The 26,340-nt window shown below is 36.9% G+C and overlaps 1 protein-coding gene across 6 annotated transcripts in view; it reads right to left on the reverse strand.

Moving 5' to 3' along the window:
* Positions 1-643: 643 nt before the first annotated feature.
* Positions 644-26,340, reverse strand: part of OSBPL3 (oxysterol binding protein like 3) — a 90,675-nt gene continuing 64,978 nt past the window's right edge. For 4 of the 6 annotated variants that reach the window (XM_084508841.1, XM_084508842.1, XM_084508844.1 and 1 more), the window contains 12 exons: positions 26,049-26,156; positions 23,108-23,242; positions 22,335-22,428; positions 19,402-19,652; positions 17,700-17,837; positions 14,833-14,896; positions 11,738-11,816; positions 10,341-10,485; positions 8,875-9,019; positions 8,114-8,240; positions 7,423-7,545; positions 644-6,206 (listed from right to left, as the gene is read on the reverse strand). In XM_084508841.1, coding sequence (XP_084364967.1) covers positions 6,110-6,206; positions 7,423-7,545; positions 8,114-8,240; positions 8,875-9,019; positions 10,341-10,485; positions 11,738-11,816; positions 14,833-14,896; positions 17,700-17,837; positions 19,402-19,652; positions 22,335-22,428; positions 23,108-23,242; positions 26,049-26,156 — 1,506 coding nt within the window. In that variant the 3' untranslated portion in view covers positions 644-6,109. The remainder of the gene's footprint in view (positions 6,207-7,422; positions 7,546-8,113; positions 8,241-8,874; positions 9,020-10,340; positions 10,486-11,737; positions 11,817-14,832; positions 14,897-17,699; positions 17,838-19,401; positions 19,653-22,334; positions 22,429-23,107; positions 23,243-26,048; positions 26,157-26,340) is intronic. The other 2 variants (XM_084508846.1, XM_084508845.1) reach the window with 1 other exon arrangement.

Raw genomic sequence — 26,340 nt, forward strand, 5'->3', positions numbered from 1 at the left:
GCAGAACTGCAGTCTGGCATTACAGGATGGTCAGGAATTACACTCACTGTACTCCCACATTTTTCATGACCCTAATCCATCTGTATTGTATCTTACACACATATGGTGGGACTGGGAGGCACAGTTGATTGACAGAGTTGTACTAAACCACCATTCTGTGAGGGAGAAAACACCACAGTGATAGTTTTCTTCCAGCTATTTATTTTATCCAGCAAATACTATGTTTCCTTGCTTTTAAAAGTTGTTTTATGGAGAACATGTGGTTTGTGGTTTCCACTTCCATGCTAAAGCATAGCATTTGTGCTGCACATCTGTCTCCTAAAAATTGCTTTTAAGACCCAACTTAGAACTGTAAATGAATTCCGTCAGCTTACCCCTTTCCCTGCTCCAGTGTCTGGCATAGTAGCCAAGTGGCAGTGCCGTACAGTGTGTGCAGGTAAGTGGTGAAAATTGCAAAAGTTAACTCTAAGACAGATTGTGGGAGTGATAAATAAGACTTCTAGCAGATGGAAGCTTTCATACTTGCCATTATAGCAGGTATAAAGCTCACAGATCACTACAGCAGCTAAACTTGTTTCAGCTGTCAATAACAACCTTTGAAGAAAGATGCTTACAACCCCTGGGAAAAAGTGAGGGTGCTCTATGACCTTTTGCAAGTCTGATTTATTAACATCCAACTAAATTGGTTACAGAGACAAAGAAGTAAATCAAATTGCACGTCAAGGTGCTCCAACAGTATTACAAATTTTTGCAGTAAGGAATGCAGAAAACAGGAGTGATCCTGACTACAGCAGTTTTTCTCAAAAATCTGAAAGTCAGTGATAATTCTAACATGATACCCTTCTTCATCCTGAAATCACTAATGCCCTATCAAAACAAACAACAATTTCAACATTTAGCAGCTTTGCATATGTAATACCTCATACATGTGGCGTGTTTTCCAACACCAAAACTAGTAAAACACTCAACATAAATACAAGACTGCCTGATTCTCAGGTGTACCAAATATTCTCATAGACACCTCGAAGATACGGAGCTCATCATCTCACGTGGATCAATCTCCAAAACATTCCTGTAAGCTTTAATACAGTTTTGTTTTGTACAACAGTAACACCATATCAACAATTTCCATTAAAAAAAACACACCACCTATTTATTTTTTTTAACATACAGCGACTACTTATGTGGAAATTTTTTCTTATTGCTTTCAAAAGCTGCAGCAAGAACAGTACCTAAGAACTGAGCAGTTAAATAATATATTTGGTGATAAGTTACAGTTACTAAACTTCAATAGATAAGCCAGATAACATTTGCAATTTCTTAACAACTCACAGCTGCTGGAGTAAGTTGCACCCACCAGTAGCTAGAAAATAGAAAGGATGAGTTAGTAAACACTGGGAAATTTATTTATAGTAGGCAAAATCCATGAATGAAAACAGTACCAAAAGAACCTTTCATTTTAGCTTCATTCTTTTGAATAGAACCATCCAACTCTTGCAAGATGCACCCAGTTATGTGGAGAAATTGGGGTTTCATCCTTCGCTATTTTATCTGCATGGTAGGCCAGGTTTTGTACTCTTCAGCTTGCCTCCATCCCCCTCCCCGTTGTATGAGTAATGTACAAAAAAAGCTGTATTGAACAAAATAAGATACACTGAAAACGTCCTGCTCTGCAAAGCTGATCATCTAGAGACACAATAGAACAGATTTATACAAAGCAGATGCGAGAATGTTAATGAGGAATATGCTGAGCAGCTGTAGCTGGATATTTCTGCAGCACCCTCACCAGGCTGTGGTCTGGCTCCAGAGTACAACTGTGACAAAGTCAAGGAAAAGGTACAGAAATAGACCATGATGTTTGTGGAAGAAATTTGTAACTGCAGCTTTTAGGCATGTTTTGTCATTTGAAATCCTGTTAGGGTGGGATGTTTTACTATTCTTTGGGATTTATTTATTTTTTAATAAAGAGAAAATGGGACACTGAATAAGGACTTTAAGATACGAGGGGGCCACACAGAAAGCCTAACAGCACTGTAAACTGATGAGGGAAATTGGGGGGCCGGGTCTTCATTTATTTAAGACCAGCTTTGAACCTTTGTCCAACCTCAAAGCTGTCCCTGGCTGGATGTTCTGGCCCTGTGAATTTGTGTTCCTCTCTGTCCAGCGGTCTAGCTTCAACAGCCTGATGCTCTTCAGGGACAGTTTAATCAGTAAAGTGCCAAAAAATAAGGTGACCAAGTTTGCAACCACCACCTCCTCCAGGGGCCAGGTTTTAACAGAAGCCAGCAACCCAGCTTCAGGTCTTTCAAATAAGGACCAGCTGATTTTCTAGGCTCTGTATGAAGAACCTAAGTACTTTACTGGATCTGTATTTCAAAAAGTACCCAAAAAGGTTGACAGATTTTGGCAAACTAACACATAAAGCATAAATCTGAGAGCAAATATTAGAAAAGGGATGCAATAAGTAGTGGTGCAGTCTAGTTCCACTCAGTCTAAACAGCATTTCATCCTTCCAAGAGTAGCGTCCTAAACAAGTTACTCTGTTGTTTCGTAACACCAAATCTCTGCACCAAAATCAGAACCTCAGTGTCAAATCTGAAAATTTGAGAATACAGCTGTGGGTTTCTATTTCTATGATTACTATTTCCTCGGGCTTTTTTTTTATTTTTTTTTTCCTCTCTCTTTGCTTATTTGAAAACTAAGTAGTGGTTTAACACCCAAAGGCGTGAGCTGCTCCATCCCCTTGATGTAAATTTATTGTAAGCTTTTCACTTTGTGAAGGGGTATAGGAGGGAAGGGAGAGCTCCATGAATGGTATTCAAACTGCCTCCCCAAATCACATTAAGTAACGTTTACAAAGTCATCAAGTAAGAGTGCTAAAACAGCAGGCAATGGTCAACAGGAAATTCTAGGACTGATCCACTGAGCTGAACAGTTTGGGAGTCACTGCTGCGCATGAAAGGATGCAGTAAGTTGCTTGCTATTTTCTTTCTAGTACTCAGGTAGAAAGGCTCTAAATGTCAGTCACTAAAAACAACATATGTCTTAGTATATTGCAGAAAACTAATGTAAGTTAGGCACTCTAACACAGCTGAAGTTTTTGGAAAACAATTACTAAAATGTCATTATTTCACCAAGAATAACTATAGAATGTATTAAGGTTTGTGAATGATGAATATATATAATATATATATATTTTTTATAGAAATACACAAGTAACAGAGACATTTTTCTTCCACTTCTTAATATACAGTTGTCAGAAGCTTAACAACTACACCCAACTGCTTCGCACAAAGGTAAGCAGGGACAACTATATTGTAGTTGGAAATGTGGGGTCAGAGGATCATTTGCAACTGGTTACACCAGGTTTTCAGATGCGTATCACAGATTTACAAAAGGAGTTCTTCTGAAACAATTTCCCTTTGTTTATCTAAAAAATGCACCAGGCTCTTTGTGGGCGTTATTTTACAGAGGAAGATAGTAAAATTCTGAGTTTTGCCTTCCTGCTACGGGAATTTTGTCAAAGGAAACAATTTTCTATAAGGCACTTCCCAGCCCAATTCTCCCTGTCATTAAGTAAATGTCTTTTAGACATTTTGGATTGGAAGATACAAGACAACAGCACCAGTCTGACTTCTCAAAAATCATGACTCAAACACCCCAAATTAAATGAGTTTTTGTTTAACACCCACAAATTTTAATGCATTACGGTTCTTTAACTCTCTTGTTGCCTCTATTCCTTTAATTTTGAAAGCTATCAACTATTAGCTCATATGACATAGTAGGGGAAAATCCACTCCACATGTACAAAATACAAAACCAGCAATCAGATCAGACAATAATCACAATAGCTGCCAAATATGACAATGAGCAAATTTAATGTATCCTCCATAAATTTTACTCCCTTTCTTAAAAGCTTTTTTTTTTTTTCCCTTTCTCCTACCTCCTTTGTTGTTAAATGTGTGTAATTTTTCATACAAATGGTAATTGCCAGCAACAAGGATAATTACAAATATCCACTCATTTCTGTGCCAAGTTTTAATAATACAAGAGTAAAATAGAAAGGCTCAAGCCATGAAAAGAGTCTCATTTTCCTTGAAAAGCCAAACAGTCCCCAGAGGTTAAGATTTCCTTCAGAATCAAAGCATGGGTTTTGTTTTCATACTGACTTGAACCTTGCCTTGTTGTAAGCTGCTGGAGTGCTAGCTGAATCTTTAAAAGACACATTAAACAGAGAGTTATGCTAACATTTTTGGTAATAAATTACAGAAACGATAGTGAAACAGAGTTCCTGGACAAAGTGAATAATGGCGAAGAAGCATTTGATTGTAAGACAATGAAGCATCAAGGTAACAGGAAACAAAATTTAAATATACATCCAAACTGATACCATGGATTTGGTTTAAAATGGAAGTTTTTGTAGTACTTCCTTCATTACATATATTACATGGATCTGCTTTAATGGGTTTTCTTTAGAATAATGCTGTAAGATGTAAAAAAATAAAAAAATAATAAAAAAAGAAAGAAAGAAAGAAAGAAAGAAAGAAAGAAAGAAAGAAAGAAAGAAAGCAAGCAAGCTTTTCTAAGGTACCAGTAACCTTTATGCATGTATTGTCCATTTGTTCCAGTCATAAGCCAGGTAAACATGCCAACAACATTTATCATAGATAGGGTGTATTTTCTATTGTAGAAGTGGCATGTATGAAAAAAATGAGGGTTGTGGTGGATATAGATCTAAACTTGAAAAGTGTTTTCTTGCCAGAGAGTCACAGACACACAGAACAGACTTGAAGAATGAGTCGGGTTTGAGCTGCAGATAGGCAGGAGTGCAATTAGTTCACGAGCACTGCGATGTCATGGAAAAAAAAAATAAAAATTGCCCATCATTATAATCTTCATTCAAAAGTGCTAATTCTGCTACATTTGTTTCCTGGTATATTTTGACCTATGGTTTCATACTCTTGCAAATCTACCCAAATGTATAAAATTACAGGAAAGAGAAGCAATTGATTTAGTGCAAGACACTTAATATTTATCTGAACATAACAAACAGAGGAAGATCAACAATTCCATACATTTCTCCATAAGGCAGATGGTCATTTTTTAAATATAAGATCTTAAATATGTTGTTTATTTTTGAAGAGGTAGAAAATATCAAAATACTAAGAAAAAAATACTAGATTAAAACAATCAGTTTGCTTACTTTTTAAAAAGACTTACTGTTGCAATTTTTAGGTTAATAAAAACAAATGAAGCTATGGAAGCACAGGATTTTGTGCTCTGTATACACATTACTTACTGGAAAAAGAGAGAGCTGCTTCATCTAGTCAGTGCTCAACCATTATATACAAAAGATCTCTTCCTCTTGCCCTGTTGGGGGCTATAAATCTGAAGATTCCCAGTGGAAAATGTTGGCGATTCCTGAATTTCTAGCACTGCTTTTAGCCAGGTACACTTATACAGCCATCAATCCACTGAAGTAAGCTCAGAACTACTGCTTCCATAACGCTAGTAAGAAAGCTAATAGAAACCAAAGCTTATTTGAATCTTTTCCACAGGCAGCAAAGGATCGTGCTCAGATTTCAGCACCAACTGATAATGCGTTTTTAGGAATTTAGACCAGCACAGAGACAGCTGAACTACTCATTGAACTGTGGAAGCCTACTTAGAGTTTGAGTTACTAAGGCTTATGCTCATTTCTCAGCACAGTTAGGAGAAGCCGATGCTACTGTCTCCAACGCAACTCAATAAGGCATAAGTTAACGCAGAACTGACATTACCAACACACCTTGGAAAAGTAGTGTAAAAGCTCCTCTTTTCCCTCTAGTTGTTAACATTCAGTGCTATTTATTAAATATTTTATAAAAAGAAGTTAGGGTATTTATACATTCAAACAATCATTGCAATAGAGTAGAGAAAACAAATGAATTATCATATCCTAAAGTAAGCACAATTCTGGAGATATGCACACTTGCACACATACAACCCCCACACACATATATTATATGTGTGTGTGTAGATATATATATATATACACATATATTTATATATACTTCTTTGAAATCAGATCCAAGAAAACAGCACAGAACATCTTCACTTGGCTCCTCTTTCACCAGAGGACAGGATTGTCCAGTTTGGAAAAACCAGGTTCTTTTCTAAGGTCCATGTAGGTTCCATTGCTCACCCAGGAGTCATCTTTGGATTTCCTAACAAAGATTAAACAGTTGATTATTTTTTTTATGTAAGGCTTGTATTTTCTAGATTCGTTGTGTGGTGTAAAGTAGAGGGTTGCACAGATACCCAATCCAGCCCACAAACCAGGTGCAATGAAACTCAGTACAGCATTCAACGTAAATCAGAGCTTGTGATTTGTTGGAGGGAGAAATCTACATTGAAAAGCAAAATGCGTGTTTCATATCTAACCTAACATTTGGTAACACTTTTGCTATATAGTAATTAATTGTTTATTCTGTCATTTAAACCTACAGCACAAATCTCAATTTTTCAAATCCTCATTATAAGGATTCAAATCTTCATCCTTATTTACAATCCTCATTGTGAAGATACAACATAGTACTGCTTTACTTAGACACTGCTTTACTGCTTTACTTAGACACTGCTTTTCTCCTGTCTATTTAGCCTGCTGGAAGTAAAGTTTGCTTTTCTGTAGTTAGCTCACCAGTTCCTCAGACAGGCACTGGCCTAAGCCATTTCCTCTTTGCATCTATTTTAAACCTTTCTGTGTTCCTCCAATTCTTACTCCTCCTAAGTACTGTATCTATCCAGAAAACAATCAGGATCCCAGATCCTAATTATATTATTATAACTATTATAACTAATTATATATCATAACTATGATACACAAGCCCATAAAACATTCACCTTGGGTCTAACTCTTTCACTGCATACTCAACAGAGAAGCTGGAGGCCAAAAGGCCACATCCTCACTAGCATTCATTTTTGTCTTTCAGTAGCTGAAGTACCCTGTTAATTGATTTATAACAGGAAGAAACAAAGTGCTCTCTAAATCACAATTATCTTGCCATTAAATGGGGGAAACTTTCTCAAAAGCATCCCTCAATATGAAAGGCTTCACCTCTGCACACTGCTGCACAAGGCAATCCCACTGAATTCAGCAGGAGTTCAGCAGAGATAATTAAGCTAAAATGACCTATGTCACCTTGCTTGAAAGAATCAAGGGTGCTACGTTTACTCCTCAGGCAAATTCAATCTTGGACCAAATAGCATTCACCGTCAAGAAAAAAAGCAAAACCAAACCAAAACAAAAAACCCGCCACCAACAACAAAGAAAGAATTTAGAAGAAACCTGGGAAAACTGGAGCATGATTTATGGTAATTTAGAACTAGATTTATAATAAACATTTCAATAAATGATGTTATATGCTAATTATTGTACAGTACCTGAAAAATCTAGGCTGATGCTCTAAATTGTTTTCTTCCAGCACCTTCCGTCGTTCTCTCTGTAGTTGCTCAATTCTCTGTTTTTGCATTTCAGCTCCTTCAATATTCCCTTCTTCTAGAAACCTGTAGGAGCAGCAATGAGAAAAGACACAGTTGGTGCTTCTGTCCCCATCTTTGTCAAGTCCTCTAGAGCTCCAGAATCTAATCCTTACAGCAGGTGGTTCACAGTGTTTGAAAGGTAAAAAACTACATCTGCAGACAACTACCTTAGCAAAAAGCACCAAAGGAAAAGTAATTCTCACATTAAGTTCAAAGTAATCTTTATATTAGAACCTTTTCATTGGAAGATAGCAATGGTAGAAATTCCACTGCAAAAAGCAAATTCAAGTGTCTCAGCTTCTGGCTATTCAAACACAGTATGCCTAACAACAGAAGTTTTAAAACCGTTGTTGAAAAAGCAATTATCTAGAAACTGAAGCATCCAAAACCATTTCCAGAAAACACTGATCCATAATGACTAGACCGTCTCTTGGTAACTTGTTAAAATGTCTGTTTCAGATGCAGAAGTGATGTAAAAATGGAAGCACACTGCAGGTACCTATATAAAGTAGACACCTGAGCTCAGGGGTAAAATGAGTTTACAGAAGATTAAAACTACTTGAGGAAGATACATATGAGGGAAACTTCTTACCTTTGGTCTGGCCTAAAACGTGTATCAGTGGATGGAAGTAATGACCTAGTTTGCAGGTCCAGTTCATTTAACTCCAATGCAAACTGAGTAAATCCATACCACTGCTCATAGTCTTTAGGCATAGGATCTACAGAAAAAAAATACATAAAAAAGTACATTGAGAATTCCAATTAAAAGTGTCTATCTGTAGAAGGACAATATCAAACTCCCGTCAGTCTTTTTTCTTTCTTATTTGTATCTCTGAAGCTGGTCTCAGTTTTGGAGGAATAAGAGGCATCTCATAAGTTGAATCAGGGCACAACTGTGATGAAACACGTACTACAATCATAGCCCTTTTTCAAACAACAGTAGACAAAAACCCATGAGGTTTGGGAGAACTTCATGGCTCTTGTTACAGAGCTGAGCTATGTGGGCTATCCTTTAATGTTTAATACATGAATCGCAATTCTGTACACAAAAACGTGGGGGGGGTTGTTGTTTTGTTTGTTTGTTCTTCTTCCTTATAGAGTCCTGAATACCTCCTTTATAGCCAGATACAAAAATGAGGGAGAATGAGGAAAAGGCAGGAAGCCATGGGATTAAGATCTGAATTTTATTTAAGTTAAATGATTTATTATTCTTCAGGTCTAAATTTTAAATGCTTGACAAAATTCTAATATTCCATATAGAAACAAAAAGAAGTGGGGGCCTAATAAGTGAAAATAAACAGCAATTCTCAAGCAGACTTTAAGTTCTGTATGTTAACCATTCTGGTCACTAACTTGCTCTCCAAATACAGTTTGAAGATGAAGTTGTCCCACAGTATAAACTTTCATGCCACTTCCCAAAGAGCCGATGCACAACTTTCCCAGTTTTATCCATAACACTGCCTTCAATCTCGTGTACATTTGGATTCCAATACTTTGCCTAGAATCAAAAGGAGGAAAAAGGTGCGTGAGAGGTCAAGCGCAATATTGGCGTGATATTGCCATGCTGTAGAGTATTTTTCTGAAATGGAAATTATTCATTGATATGTACATTACAATATCATGCACAAAGAACTGCTGTTAGTACTATGAATTAGCTAATTAAAATACTACTATTGAGAATTGTATCTATTCTGTCTGTTTTTTTTTAAGGGCAGCACTAGGTGAAGCAGAGCTGACTTCATTTTGTCCAATGATAGGTAACACTGATTTCTGACATAGTTATTGACGTCCTCCCCAGATTTGCAGAACAGAAAAAGAAAACACTGTTACTCACAGTGATTTCCACTTTTGCCAATTTATAATATCAAAGATATAAAACTTGCAGTATCTCAATCTAAAATGTGAACTCCAAAAATCTGTTGCAGCTCTGCAAATACATTACAGTGCTTTCAATTACGTACCTAAATGCCTCACTTTAATGCTTCTTAGAAAGCACATAGTATTCAGAAGTAGGAAAAGGAAAATGATGATACCCACTTTCCTTCTGGTGCTGAGCATGTCATGCTGCATTGGAATGCTGAAGTACTTGGAGACAGGCTGTGCAGACAGGAGCTATGAAAAGCACAGCCTTGCTCCAGCAATTAGAATCAGAAAACTCAGGTTAAGTTAAGATTCCTAGTATGCTGTGCAAAATTTCTAAGGTTAGAAATTTTAGCATTATTTTAGGTTTTAAATTGTTTTTCTCTTTCTAGGAAGAAGGCATCTACTGCTAAAACCTAATTTTTATTTCAGTTATGAGGGCATTTCTTTAGGAAGTTATATACTTCGGCCTTGTACTGAAGCAAAAGTTTTGAAAAACAGCACAAGACCTCATTTAAGCGCTTCCACCTATCTGCACAAGGCTACAGAAGTGCATTGTTTGAAATACCCTGCGTAAGCTCTGGTTCTACAGCTGCTGGATGAATACAACCACAGCGCAGGACAATGGCTTAGCAGGATCCGTGCAGTAAACACCTTGTGCCTACCTCTCTTGTCAAACACAGACTAGGTTTTTGATGATATTTCTTCCTTTCCCATCCTCATACTTTTTTTCAGCTAGAATCACCTGAGAATTATTATTTTATTTTTTTTTCTCTTGCCTTGCTCTACCTATTGAGCTGCAGTTCATTTAGAGTTCACACTTCTCAGAGAATCACAGGTAATTACAGAACTATAGGAAAACAGCATGTAAGCAGTTGTACTGGGTTTCAGTAGACAGCATCCACCCCCTGTGGATGCTAGAAAGGGCACTGCCAAAATTGCTGCAGTTCCTGAGTCACCTTTACAAAAGTCAGTTTGCAGTAACAAGTGTCATCGTTAAGATTTTTGATGATGATCTCTCCGTAGTGTTCAATCCATCTTTGTCCACTTAAGATGTTATGGATGCAAGATGTCACCTTGTTCCATGCAAAGTGGTCTTTAAAACTGTAAGAAAATACATACAGGAGAAGTCTCACACCATGTTTAAACTATCTTACAAACTTTTGAAAAAAATGCAGATTAGAAAAAATTCAATTAGAAAAAAAAAAAAAGGTGAATTTAGAAATGGTGAAATTAGAAGAAAAGGTGAAATGGAAATCTTTATTTTTTAATAATGTCTTGGTCTTCGTGTCTTCCTTCTTTCACAAAGCCCATGAAAACAATCCTGTCTCCCAGAATACCCTATTCACTTCTCCTATAAACTTTCAGTTTTCTCTCAGTTCTGCCATTTGTATGCAAATCTACATAAGATATCTTTCTCACAGGGATACAAACCAGCACATGGAGACAACATGTGAATCAGAAAATTTTCCAGTTCATCAGCCCACCATGGGTACTACTCTGGTAGTTACCTTGCTTCTGAACCTTCACTCAAATCCTAAAGTCCTCTCACTCCACAGCTTAATCTAGCCACTATGAATAAGAGAGCACAACATGCTACCTTTTGACTATATTGGGCTATTTTATTTTATTTTTTTTAATAAGGAAGAATAATTAAATTTATAGACTGTCTTTGGAAAACAGATATAACTGGAACACTATTCAACTTTTAGACCTCCATTTCTGCAACCATGCTGGATATAGGCCAGAATTTTAACTGTTGATCCATAACAGGCTCTTTGAGAAGCCAGCATAGGAACACTGCAGATTTTTCTTTTTTAAAAAATCAGACTATACTCAACACTTAATTATAGTTACTCCAACTGCCTTGGAAAATAAATATTAGATATGCTACTGATGCTGTTTATCACTTATAATAATTACTTAAGCAGTGAGGACAGCTATCAGCTTCAGCTATAGACCTAGACTCCATGGTGTTAGGGTCTCTATGAACACAGGCACAAATATAGCAACAACCCCTGAATTCATAGCTTCCTTTACCATGCAGCTCTTCTATGCAACTAAGCTTGAAATTCAACCAGAGTATGAAAATACCAACTTTGCCTTTTTCAAAACACACAAAAGTGACCATTTTTATTTCATCTTTTGGTTTGATAACTTTTTAAATATTTAGAGCTTCTGGTCTTTTTTTTTTTTTTCCCTTCTCCTTCTTTTTAAACTAAATCATAATCACCAGTTCTTCCAGAGGTCTCATTTACACAGTACAGCTTGTCCTCATCTGGATAAATGTAGCTCCAGTGCATGTAAGCATGTGTGTATCTGTGTGCAAACAGCAATATGAGACTGAAGCACTTACGCTGGAAGAGTTACATGTGTTGTACCAACTGGAACAATTTCCATGGACTTTCCCCAGAATTTGTTTTTCCATCTTACATCTGAAACAGGAGGAGGAAAAAAAAAAAATAAGAGGTTTAGTCAGAGGCATGGGTGAATCAACCTATATCTGGATTCTACTTTATTTTTAGGAAACTCGTAATAATGAAATGCAACAAAATAAAGTGTTCAAAGTAATGCTATGGAACTTCTAAGAGCTGCAAGTTTTTTCACATTAGTGTTTTTTTAAATAGAAAAGCACCAGAGTTCTAAAAGTCATCTCTTAAGAACCTTTCAAAAGAGGGGAATTTGAATAAGCTATCAACAGTGTATGTTCATCTGTAATTCAGTTTCTACTGCAGACATTTCAAAAACCCAAGCCAGAATTTCTAATACAAGAATGTAACAACTAGCAACATCCATAGTGAAGAAGCAAGAGAATGCTACAAAGGGCAGAAAATTGGAGAGGGATTTAGTCCAACTTCCCCTGGAAGTTTAACTGGCCTTTTAAAATCTGGTCTGAATCAGAGAAAGAACTGTCCAATTCTCAAGTCATTTCCTCCAAAAAAGAAGATGAGAAATCTCAATGCGAATTTATAAAACTTTCTTGAGGCAGTTGTCAAATTAGCAACTTATTTGATGTTGAAGTGAAATAAACATGGGCAGGGAAGCATGGCTGAAAGGGTATGGAGTTAAATTAGGCCAGATAATCAGGCAGTAACTTTGACAACTTCAGAGCTGAGTGGATAGTATCCTTGCTGTATTAGACGCTAGGATCCCCAATTCTGTTCGTGGAGCAATTTCAAAATGAGGGAATAATTCATCTCTAGTCTCAAAAAGATGATAGTACACTAAGTACTAACTTCCTGACTACTGCTTCCCACGCAGTTGCTGGGGGGAACCTCTTGTGAGATAGATACTCAAACTGGAGTTAGGAGATTACCTGTTCCCAAGTATATGTGCATGTATTACAAGACTGAGCCACATCAAACTGCCTACCACTGCAAAAACTGGCATGAGACATGAGGAAGAATTCCTAATGGAAAAAACATTCCTTTTCTTACCACTTGAGAAAAGGACCTTCTTTTTTGTTTGTTTGTTTTGAAGGTTTACGTTGGATCAGTATCTCTAGTGACAGGAATTCTGTCATGATTCCTACACTGCACAGCAAGAGGTCCAAAACTACCTTGACATCATAGCTGAACTGAATTCTGCACTAGGTTTCTTTCTTCTGCACTGGGATGAAAGAAAAAGAGCAATGACAGACCCTGCAGAGTTCAACAGTTAAAATGTATTTTCAGACTGTGTTCTACGGACTCAGAAAGTCACACAGAGATCATTAAATTGCAAACATCTTAGGATCCAGTGTGTAACTTCATCATGCAAAAATTTTAGGAGAGCTAAAATAAGCCAAGTGTTCTTTCAAAGCTATGCTCAGACTAACTGAGGCACAGATACTGTAATAGCTGGAAGTTTCTATTCTGCATTTCCATTGTTCTTGTCCTTTCAAATAGGTTCTGCAAAAGTCGCTTTAGTTTCTTAAGTAAGGAAAAACAGCTTCTGAAATAACCATCACTGTCAGAACCCAGTCTTAACGGCTCGACAGAAATGATCCAGAGATTTCTTGATGTTGAAAGAGGAACTAATATCAGTGTCTGGTGGGATGACAGTACTTCTCTGGCAATGTAGCTGAGGGCTGTCTCCTTTCCAGCAGTGGGGATAATATGCTAAGTGGAAAGATATTTGCACAGAAAGATCTTACCTCACTGACAAGCTACCTTTATGATTAACTTAATCTTTCCACATAAATTAATACAGCCCTCTAATAAGAGGCCACAGGATTTACAAACTGCCTTTGCATTGGAAATCATTGTCTAGATCTCCCTTAAGCTCAGCTAGCCATGCTTGAAAACAAAATAAATCAAACAAATCAAAGGAGCCCAAACCCTGCTGTAGCCTGATTGAGTCTTCTGGGGTCATCAGGACCAAACCTCAGACTCTCTCTTACTGACCAGATTCTCAGGTCTTATCTTTACAGAAAAACTTTGTTCTGTACATGCACGTTACGATAGTCAAGCAACAGCAGTTTTCCAAAATCTGTTAAATAAATCAGTCTCTTCATTTTTTATTAAGACAGGATGTTTTCTAGTCTTATATACAGAGTATTCAGGAAATGAATAAATTTTGATCACCTCTGCTTTTCAGCTAAGAAGGATTCTTGTCCTGTATGTGTTTATAAAGCACAGAATTATGTTGAATAATGAAACCCAGACTAATGACAGAGTCCCAGTTTCTGTTCAATACAGCTGTATCCATAATAACTATAATCAAGTCAGCAGAGTCGATCATAACAGAATTAAATGTCAGAATATGGCTACATAGTGAATTGACAAAACTCTGGGCAAAGGATTCGAACTGAGTTAAAAGGCACAGTTATGTTCTTTGTGCACTCCAAAAATACCTAACAATACAGGTATTGTAACTGGCTGGCATCTTCACTAGTCTTACAGAGCAAACAAAGATCCAACACAATATTTTTTGAAAGACTGAATGTTAGTAGTGAAACAGCATGAAATATTCCATTCTGTAATAATACTAACAGAGAAAGACACGAAGAATATGTTTGTCCTTGCTGTTATGTGCATTCCTGGAAATTATTTTCAGAACAGGATTACAAGATCTGTCAGGGCTCGGGATTTAACTTGTAGTTTTTCAAGCACTACTCTAACTTGTTTTTATAAATAGCTTGAGGTACAACTCTTCTCTAGTAAACAAACCTTCCACACATAAAAAAAAAAAAAAAAAAAAAAGAGAGAAAAAATATTTCAGCAGATTTTGAATAAATGCAGTTACTTTCTGAAAAGAATGATCAATAATGTTATAAAATACTTGTAGATTTTTGTAATGGCAGAAAACACAAATAAGAAGCATGGCAGTAAGGCTAGGATTTCTTGAAGCCATTCTGATATGATATAAAAAGGGAAATTAACCTTTTCCCCATTTCAGAATATTTCATGTTAGGCACACAATGAAACTACTATGAAGGCTGTAAAAGTAAATGATAGACGAAAAGGTTACCTTGCCAAAAAGCAAAATTCACAGATTCAGCATGGCATGCAGAAATAGGTGGATGGTGACTGACCTAATAGCAAGACATGAAAGGGGAAAAAAAGATGGACATGTTAACACTTTAATAGTCGTGTGTTTTTTTTTTTTTTATTTTTTTCCCTTTTTCCCTCTAATTTTTCATTCATATATCACATTTACGATCTGAACATTTGCTTTTCTTTTGCAGTTCTTTCCTAAAGGGGGAGCCAGTGAGACTAGTAAGGTACTGAGACCTGAGAAAACTAGAATGAAATGGGAAGCACGCTTTAGAAGGCCTGTGAATCTGTTCATCAAATGAAAATATAACTATATATTCTGCACACTGTCTCTAATGTGATAATTACAGTTAATCCGAAAGCTCCATTCATATATTAACAGAAGCTGCACTTTAAGTACATAGGAAAAAGTAAAAAATACCAACCAAACAAAAACCAAGAGGCTAAATTATTCTGTACAGTAAATACCTACAGAAAACTCAGTGGGAAGGAGGAGACAGCAGTCAGTATCGCTGAAGGGGGGCCAAACGGGTGGAGAAATACAACCAAGAAATTCCAGCTACCAACACCCACCTACTGCTGTACTCGTGAGACCTCAGGTTTTTCTTGTATGAAACTCTAACCACACGCACTGCATTTTATCAGCGTTGGGTAAAAGCACATACATGAACTGGAGCAATGACTGAAACAGCAAAGTGAGGACTGTAAGTAAATAAATACCCAATGCATACTATTAAAAGAAAATGGTAAATAAAAAGGTGATTGCACAGGTGTGCAAAGGTGATTGCACAAAGCAAAAGCAACCACTCCTCCTCAGCTGTACCTTCTCCATTCTGGGTGACCAGGACTTAATACTGACCAGGCCAAATACTCTGATGTGTAATACTGTTCTTTGACAAAAACACCTTTATTTTCACGGCTAGTTGCTTTCCTACTACACATTTCATTTCTTAACCACATACATGTTTCAAATGCAGTTTTAATTTCTTCTTTGTTGTTTATTTTGCAAATTTGTTACTGAGCTCTTCCTTCCCTCCCTCCCTCCCTCCCTCCCTCCCTCCCTCCCTTCCTTCCTCTCTTCCTCTCTTCCTTCCTTCCTCTCTTCTTTCCATTCAGTTCTTCACTGAACAACCTCTACTTGGTTAAAAAAATAAAGCAGTGCTAATTCCTGTCAGCTATGGCCTAATCCACTGGGAGCAACACTCTCTCTCTCACATACTGCACCCAGATTAACCCCAGATGTCACTATAATTCCTGGGTTAAACTTAGCTCTCACTTAAACTGTTATAATTCCAGAGTAAGGTCATGGAGCTAAGTAGAGCTATTATGAACACACTCTAGTCATGCAACAGAATCTCTGTCATTTTATACATTTTGCATATCTACCTCATGGATTGCACACTGTCCGTGCTAACAAGTTATCTACAGTAAGCATCAAAAGGCTTGCACAAACAAGCAATAAGCAACAGCTCCTGATGGAAAAAGATTTATTTAATGCTTGCAAGCTCTATGGAATTTCTTTCTTCCTACACCACCCTCCCTTCCTAATATTCCTCCACCCTACACTAGTATACTAAAACTTTACCATCTATAAACTCTTGTCACTTATTACACACAGTTATAGAACAGTTACTAACAACTAAAGAATCCTCCTGTTTTAAAGTTCTCCTTCAGTAAAAGCTGTCTTTGTACTGATTCGTCCAGTATCAAGGGGAAAAACTTCTCAATTCAAACTCACATTAAACTCAGTATCAAACTTTTATTAACCACTTTGCTACTCCAATTTGATGTTACACTGGTAACTTCAGTGTGCTATATGTTACCTTAGAACTAAATACAATAAAGTAACAGACACATTGCTTGAACTTTAATTCGATTCTTGCTTTGACTGCTTTGTTTTTTCCCTTATTTTTCTCTTGCCCATGATACTTCCTGAGACCAAGGAAAGATCACAGAGCATTCCTTTTTGTCAGCTGTAGAACATGATGTACAAAATGTGTCAAAACCACAAGCTTCTTTTAAGACTTTTTCTGATCAAGTTTCTAGGTTGTACAGCTTTGACCACCACACTTCTGTGTTTTTTTTTTTGTTGTTGTTATGTCTAGACAAAACAAGACAGCTTTCAATCATTCTTACACCCTGATAGGCACCAGAATATTTAAGTTTTATCTCTTTTTAACATATGCCTCAAGCTTAGCAATTTTGGTAACTCAACTGGTTTAAATTTAATATTTTTTGCCCATGCTTAATAATTACTCTTCTATCGGAGGACTATTTTCAGCAACAGTCAGACCTTGATGTGTTGCATACATTCTTCAGCTACTAAGCTGTGGTACTAGGCTCAGCCCACGAAATATTTGGACAGCAAGGAGTAATATTCAAGGTGCCATAAAAAATACTAGTGGTTGACTGACTCGTATGAGTGAAATATTTGTCATTAAAAAAGACATTAAACAGCTGAAAATACAGTATTTTTAATGATCACACAAAAGAACATGACAAGAACATGAAGGCTTGTTGCAGCAGTGATCAGACTTCAGTATGGGGAACTGTACTCCCCTTAACCAAGATATCTAGCTGCTGGAGCAGACAAATTGCCAGCCTTTGCTTCCAACTGCCAGCTGTTGGTTGTCATGTTCCATGCCAGAGTTAGCTGAGTTTCCTCAAAAAACAAAGCACTTTCCTTCATTTATAATTCTGTAGCACCCCTTGAGATTTGCTGGGCTAAGGTTAGGTAAAAGTAATTTTACATTTTGCTATTAATTCTAACGGATACCAGCCATGCACTCAGCATTAAGCAGCCTATCAAACAGCAAATGTAAGGGGTGCAGCACACAGTACCTGTTCCGCAAAGAACTGGAAACCCTTATCTTCACGAATACATTCATAGGTTTCTCCAAGAACAGGATTAAATGGCTTACTTCCAGCTCGGTAGTAACTGGAGGCATACGCAGATACTGCAAATGCAGCTATATACACCTGGGAATAACATACATGGAATTTTGGTTAATTTACCACAGTCATGCACATTTTTTTGCTATAGATTGGGATTTAATAGAAGGAAAAAAGAGTATGAACGTGTATGCCTCCTGCTGCAGGTTAAACACTGGATCACACATAACAGAAGTATTCAGTTTTCAGTCATTCAGGGGTTCACTGATGCATGGAGTTACTAGGATCAAACTCTGCAAATTTAATCAACTGAAAACAGTGTCTCTGAAAACTGTTTGAAACAACTCAGCCTTTTGGAACATGCACACTTCAAAGCAGTAACTTTAAAAATCACCGTTAGATATTTTTTTAACTGGCTTTTACAGTTACGGTCTGTGATTCTATGGATCTACACACTACCCTTGTCCTAAACATGGCACATGGAGCATTAAAAGAGTTTTCACAAAATTTATTATGTCCAACACAGTTTGAATTGCCTTTTATCTATTGTATGTTATTACCTAATAATGAAACTGCTCTTTATTACAATTAAGGCACAGGAGATCCTTCCAAATTATTACAGTCAACACAGTATAATTCCTCCCAAGCCTGAGGAATTAGAATTAGTTTTGTTCAATTCATGTCTCCTCTGTACCATTTTTCTCCCTTTTCATTCCCTTTTCCTCATCTTGTGAAAGAGTAGATGCTTTCCTTTCACAATTTCAGAAACCAAATTGATAAAAGAGCCATTCTAAACTGAACTATGGCAATTACTGTGCAACAGCTAACATTAATTTTGCCTCAGGAATTTCTCAAAGGCAAAGAATACTTCATTCTGAGGCAATTTCCAGATGCTTAGTTGTAGGAAGGAGAGAAAAGATTTCACTCTGATGTGAAGAACTACTGCTCATTTCCTTTTAATGTGTTTCTCAGGAGAACAACAAAAAGGTTATGCACCTAAAAAACAAATAAACAGCCACACCCTTTATCCTGAGAAGAGAACAGACACTAAATTGTAATCCTTGCAGACTGTCAGAATGAAGCAAGATTCTTTTCAAACAGTATTTATAACATAACTATTTACATTCATTAATAGCCTCTTTTTAACATAAGATATACTGACTTGAAAAGGCTTGACTTAGTTTAAGGTATAATCCATAGCTTCCATTTTAAGAGAACTTTGAAAGCTTTTAAATCTTTTATTTATAGACCTTAAGAAAAGATTTATTGTAACTTTCATACTCATGAAAGAAACATATTAGCTCAATTCCTCCCTCTTTTTTCCAAGTTTAAATCTTGGAAGATTGAAAGAGTAAGAAAGGAAGAGGAAAAGCTGCAAAACAGAGTTAAACTAGTATGTTACTTAACCTTGCAGGACAGCAAGGCATTTAAGCAGATACGCTTTCTGACAAAACAACAGAAATTAGGCAGAAGAATCAAAAGTAGAGGGTATGTAAGCATGCCCAGGCACGCTTAAGGGGTTTGCTTCCCTCAGCTTGGAGAAAAAGAAAAATGGAACAGAATATCTTAATTTCTTTGGCAAATTGTTTATACATTGTATTCTATTCTGGCTATACTGAATGTTATGAAGTATGAGGAATAACGTGTTTACCATCCGTTCAAAGGGGTTAGGTGTATGCGCTGCTTTATCGAGTAGTTCACTGTATTCCAGCTCCTCGCAGAGACGCTGAAGGGTGTTAAGTGGCTCATTTAATTCAACAGGCATGGCCACTTTGGAGAGATCCTTTCCTATGTTATTTCTCAGGATATTCCATAGGCTGATATTACTAGTATTAGGGCATGGAGCTGGTAAACATGTTCTCCGTTTAGAATGGCATCCAATTCCACTTTCAGAAATACAGTCTGAAAAGGAAGTTGCAGAACAAGTTAATCAATACATTGCTTACTTTCTATTTAATCTCCATTGCAAACATACATTAAAATTCAACCAACTTTTTTTTCTGTCAAAGCTTCCATCCACCCTCACACTTCATTCAAATATTTCACTTATGGTTTGAAGGTAGCCTGTTACAAAAGGATAAAGAAAGAACTCAATTTTAATTTCTGGAAGTTAACCAAGTTAAACTCCAGATAGGAAAGCAGCATAAAAAATTACTTCCTTACTCTTAAAGGATATGAGAAAGGCTCAGGCTTTCCATTGAATTTGAAAGAGTAAATATTAGAACGAACCTATTTGTAACAGAGATGGATTCCTATCTGTTTAAGTGACATAAAACCTCCTTCCCTGACAGAGCTTCAATTAAGTTGACACTTCTCAGAAGACAAGGTGTCACTTAACAGATCCAAGCATAAAGATATCACCTGTCTATCTCTTCCTACGTTTTTGAATACTTCTACCAAGGGAATTTACTATACCACAGATTTACATGCAGGCTTTTCTAGAGCACTTGTCACTGTAGTGAGCACTTAAAAAATTTTAAGCCATGTTAGCTTGTAGATGCACCCATATGTTGGTGGAGAAATGACCTCTTTAGTAGGTGGTAAAACTGAAGAAACTGTAGAGCTCTGGGCTTGATAAAGATTCAAAAAAAAAAAAAAAAAAGGATGCCTTGTCAAAGCAGTTAGAACAGAATAAATGGTTGCAAGTGTGCAACGAAATGAAATGATTTGTGTCACAATCAAGATAGACCTACAAGCTTCTGCAACAGGCACTAGCCTGAAGATTACATTGCTTATCTGTACATAAATCTCAGTTCAGAAAGGAGCACAGTTGCCACTACATGAGCATCCTTTATACATCCTTAGAAGCTCCTAGGATGTTCCTACACTACAGTCCATTGCCATTTGGAGACCTTTGGGTATAGCCCCAGACTGCTAATCCCCATCCTCATCTGGCTTTCTGCAGACAGCTTTTCCTTGGAGGTATTGAAACAGCATAGAAGAGCACAGCTTTCCTGTAGCATACCTGCCCAAAGAAACACTGCCCTTATATGCATGATTTCAAATGTTATTTCCTTTGTTTTTGCATTGGCATAAGCACAAAACCAGCAGTGCTTCCAACAATGAAAAAGTACAGATTACCCCAAGAAACTAACGTCCCCCATCACTGACGTATATATTAGCCCAATGTCTCAGACAGAGGCTTTCATAATCACCAGCCTCAAAGAAGTTTCTGTCTTTCCTGCTACTCACAGAACTAAAAGTCCTAACAACTCATGTGACTGAGTTATTGTAACAAGGACAGGAGAAGTATTTACATACTAGTGCATATCTCTTTCTTTTTGCATAAAAAGGATGTGGGCACTATGAATCAGAAAATCTGCCTGAAGCTTAATGCTGCTAAGTGTGCCTTTTTAAGAAGAAGTTGGTTCCTATACTTACTTCCCTGTTGAAAATATTTATTTAGTATCAGAAAAGGCCAAAAAGAAAGATGTTTCCTCACATAACTCAGGAATGACTGGATATCTGAAGAGGAAGGAGTAAGTGCTAAAAACATACTCCTGTTGAAGAGAGCTCTATGAAATAGGATTTGGCTATATCCCTTGACAGTTTCTGATTAAAACTTGAATACCAACTCACTGAACTACATACTCTGGGTCAGTCTATTAATTGGGGTAAATAGTGACAAAACACAGCAGAGAAAGAGAAAAAAATCTAAGTGTAGAAAAAAAAAAGATGTGAATAGTTCAAACATGCAGCAGGGGAGTTGAAACTTAACACTATTTATTCATCTGGGCACCTAACAGGAGCTTTCTAGCCTGGTATTCCAACCATACTGCTCTCATTAATCTCCTTTAAGGCTGCTGGTGCATGCTCAGTGGTTAGGTTAGGCAGACAGATTAGATGCCAAATTTTCTCTACAGTATAGTTTGCCCACCTCTCATGGAAAAAAAAAAGAAAAAAAAGCCCATGCTGCAAGTAAGAAACCACTATTCAGCATTATTGAAGATAAAACATTTTGATAGAGAGTGAAGAACATTGTGGCTAGATGACATGCTTTGAAGGCACAGAGCCAATTAGTTTGTTATTACCAATTCCTCTTCCTCTTTCTTGATTCTCATTCTAATTAGCGAGACAGTTAAGTGTATGCAGTAACAAGCCTATCATAATTAAAACATACAAAGAAGAAATCCATACACACTGCCAGTGTATAATAATTGTCATGTTCCTTTAAACAAATTCTGCTAAAAACAACAGACCTCTCAACATGGTTGTTAAATTGAAAAAAAATACTTTCTGGAAAAAAAAGAAAGCAGCTAGGTCTTGGTAGTTTGAAGAATCCCGTGGACATGAAAGGAACTAAAAATGAGTTGGAGTCACACTAATGAAGCCAAGAAAACAGGTGTTTATCTACGGACATTGAACACCACCTTGCTTAAACAATGGTGTCCTGGCCCTGTTAATCAGATTATCCAGAATGTGCTGTTCAAAACTTATCTGAGGTGGTAAGAAAAAAAAAACAAACAGGTTACTTGCATCACAAAACCTGTAGTATTGAATCATTTGTAGCAAGATGAGAAAAAATACCCCAAACAACAAGAAACACAGTTTTCAGAACATGATACAATAAAACTTTGAACTTACCTAAAGTTTGTCTTTCATTCTCCATGTCATTGCTTAGGTTATCTTCTGAGACGTTATCACTGATATCACTTACGTATGAATCATCATCTGATACCTACATGCAAGGTGGAGAAATAAGCAAGATATTTAAGCAGTCATTAAAATAACCCCATCTGCACATTAAAATTGTTGCTCCAATATTTTTTTTTTAATTATATTTGAACTGTTTAAGCTGTATTTCAGTATTATAGAAAAGCAGGCCTAAGAATTAAAAGATAAGTTTGGGAGAGATGACCATCAATGACAATTCAACTTTTAGTGAAAGCATGCTTCATCTTGGCCCCAGAGCTAAAAGAGCTTTCCCCGCATCAAAAGCCAAGGCTTTTATGGAGTCCCAGAGAGGTGATAAAGTGAGCTATTAAGTTTCAGTGTGCATGACATCAGCCCCAAGATACCGACAGGTACAACAAGGACAAGTATAAATATATATTTCTATGATACAATTTCTTAAGCAGCTGCAGGATGACTCAAGACAGATGATATAATATATGCAATATCTGCATACCAGCTACCTTTTTGCTATTTTCCTTAATGCACACATAAGACTTCTCCATAATATTTTTTTACACTTTATTGCAAAAAGATAATAACAACAAATGCAGAGTGTTATTATTGTTTAAAAAAAAAATGATTTTCTGGCAGTCATCTGACAAGCAATTAGCCCTCTGAAAGACAACGTGTCAAGTAGCAGATAATGAACTACATAAGAATAATGTCAATCCTAATGCTCAGACCTCATTTTCTGAAGAGCTAGCAGACAGTAGGACTTCCTGTGCATCGAAAAATTCTGTGAGAGAGTCAGCAATAGACAGTCTGCTTTCATTGGAGATCTGGTGAACCAGACCTCTGCTTTCTTCTCTCGAATTTTCCTGTTTAAAAGAAATACAAAGTTTTGAGAAGAAAAATGCCACAAATATCATTCATGCATGCAAATCCAGTCACGTAACTTAACGGGCTGTAAAACAGTGGGAGAAGATTGCACATGCTCCTCTCTAGCGAAAGGCAGCATGTTTTAAAGACGGAATTAAAACCAAAGGAAAACAGACTAAAGAGAAGAGAAAAAGACAGCAAAAAAAATCGCAATGCATTGTTCAGTAAATCAGTTACAGTGATGCATGTACTTTCCCCCCCTAAAAAAAATAAATATAAAAATGCATTGGTGTTTGAGTGATTTAACTAGATACATGCAAGCATATTATTAAAAAAGCCCCACAATAAGAAAACTCCCAGCCTTTTTATACTGGATTCACATTCTTTTCTGATCTTAGCAATCAAATCAGTCTTTTCCTCCCAGGCCATGCTCAATGCAATCTGGCCTAGGAGTTGCATACAAAATTCAGAGGGGCAAAGTCGCTTGCTATATAACAGCAATGCTTTCCTAGCTGTCTTTCTCCACCAGACTACTTCCCATGCTGTGCTTTGGAAAGCTTTCCCTCATATCCACACACAAGAACTCTGTTAACCAAAATCAGCGTATTATCAAAGCCACGTAAATGACATTGTCTTTGCTGCTGCAGGCCCATTTGAAACATCATACAAATTTCATTATTTCTGCCTATGGAAGTCCCAAGTGCTCCATAGATAGTTGGTATAGGCAGAGCTGCAGAAAATAGTCTAGCAAAGGTGGGATTACCTTGGTTCATTATGTGGACACAGGAAAAAATTGGAGAGGATTGTTACTGTTTACTCCTAACTCCACCAGTACTAAGGAAAAGGGCTAGCTGACCCAAACGAGTGTATCAGCTGCTCTCAAGCTTCATTCTGCATGAGATGCTCTATTAACTTGTAACCATGACTGCCCTAACTATCATCGTTTTGCAGGAAACATAGTGTTTTACTTTCAGAGCTCACTTAACGAATAATCTGATAAGTCTGTACTCAAACCGACAAACCATTTCAGTCTTGTGTTGGTGGATTTTACTACAGTATGAAATGTTTCTCAGTGTGTACTGATAATGGTGACATGGTAACAAACCAAACTGCTATGATACCAAAGACTTTTTGCTTTTTTAGCATATAACCATGATATAGCTGCAAGAAAGATGCAACCTCGAAATTATCTCTTCTGTGGGAAGCCAGTTACGCTGGCCTCTAAGTCAAAAAAAATCTTACATACATAAAGCGTTGCTACTGGGATTGTTTCCAACACTACTTTGAATCTGAGAGGCAAAATGAGCAGAAAAGGCTCATAAAAGAACAGTTGCTTTTTATATTTAATCACATGAGAGTTTCATTTTGCCTACTTTCATGTTCCAATTGTGGCATGATAAACTACACCATAAACTGCCCGACAAACTAAACTTTTATCTTATGCTAAGGCCTGAGAAACTAGTTAATACTGCTTCAGTTTTCACAGGTCTGTCATAGCACCTGATGTATCATTTACAGCCAGGTTCTGTGCAGTAACCTACAGCAACACTGCTATACCATAGCCCTCAGAGAAATCTAAGATGAAACTTTTCCAATATAAGTGATTCTGTCCTTAAGTTCCATTCCCAACCATGCCAGAGGGAATTTGTCAACAAACCCCCTAAAGGACCTTTAGAAAGCTATTTTTGTCACAGATATATGCAATGCATACAGCATGTTTCAGAAATAATCCATTGTCTTTGCAAGAGCCTCTACTAAATAGGAAAATAACTCCTGAAATTAAAAAAACATTGTATTGATACATGAATGCTTCTCTGGATAGCAGCTTAAGTGCTGTCCCAAATCGTATAGGATTAAAAGGAAAAGGCAAATAGAATGATCAACTACCTTAAAGAAAAAATAAAAAAAAAAAAAAAAGGAGGCTAAATATGGCCACAACCAGTTCTACTAAAAGAGAAAGAAAATAGAAGTGAACAGACTGAATGACTAAACTGTCTTTAAAAATGGAAGGAAATAGTAAGTTATATAAAACCCCCAACATTACATCCATTCAAGTTCTAGTGCAGGATTTATAATACAAGAGCAGCAGAAGCTTCTGTATGAGTTAACATTTAGGAAAATCCACCAGAAATAACACAGCTCTTGCTCCCCTTACCAGCACCATTAGCATCTAGATCCTGTGACCTATAAATACACCATATTCATATGCCTTCTGCAGCAAGCCAAAGAGCTGCCTGAACATCAGGACATCTCAAACTGACTCACTGGATATGTAGAAGACTCCATGGCTTCACACACAAAACTAAATCAGTGAATGAGCTCATTAAGAGCTGTGTACATCTACCTTATTTGATCCTTTCATGAAAAAGTCTTGTAATGGTTCTAAACTTTAAATCAGCCCCAATGGTAGCCAGTGTTCTGGGCTAAAAATATTTAGGCAACAAAGAAATACAGAACATGAAAGCTAACAAGGGAGTAAGGGGGAGAGAAATGCTGGCTGCAAGGTAACAACAAGACAGCTTTGTTCATGCTGAATGGGAAGTGGGCAGGAGGTGAGGGAGAACACCAGAAGCCAGCAGGAAAAAGCAATGGAAGTGTGCTCAGGAAAACCGCTCACAAGGAAAGTCTTTAAAATTAAACATTACACAATGCATCATCAGAAATGATTCATAACCACAGAAGTGGACTCATTTTACTAACACAATACACTGCGGGGAACACATGAAGAACAGGACAAGATATAACACGGTCTAGATGTAGGAGCTGGAGGAACAGACATCACTGGAAGACGAAATCCATACCCACCTTCACCAAATCTGGACTTGATTTTGCATTAGATGCTGAATCAAGGATCATAGATTCGGCATGTATTCTGCGTAACCGGTCTTTTAGATCAGTGTTTTGTGCTATTGCCTGGAATATTTAACACAAATATTGGGGATATAAAGTTCTCTCAACTAATTTGAACAGTGGTTTTATTCCGTAAAAAGAAAGGGGAGAAGAATATTTAAAGTGCATTATTAAACACCACCAACACGATTCTTTACTGGTCCAGCAAATCAGTTATTCTAAATGCTTCAACCCTTGTTCTTTATGT

The sequence above is a fragment of the Aythya ferina genome (genome assembly GCF_964211825.1).
Source record: "Aythya ferina genome assembly, chromosome: 2".
In the NCBI taxonomy this organism is placed as follows: domain Eukaryota; kingdom Metazoa; phylum Chordata; class Aves; order Anseriformes; family Anatidae; genus Aythya; species Aythya ferina.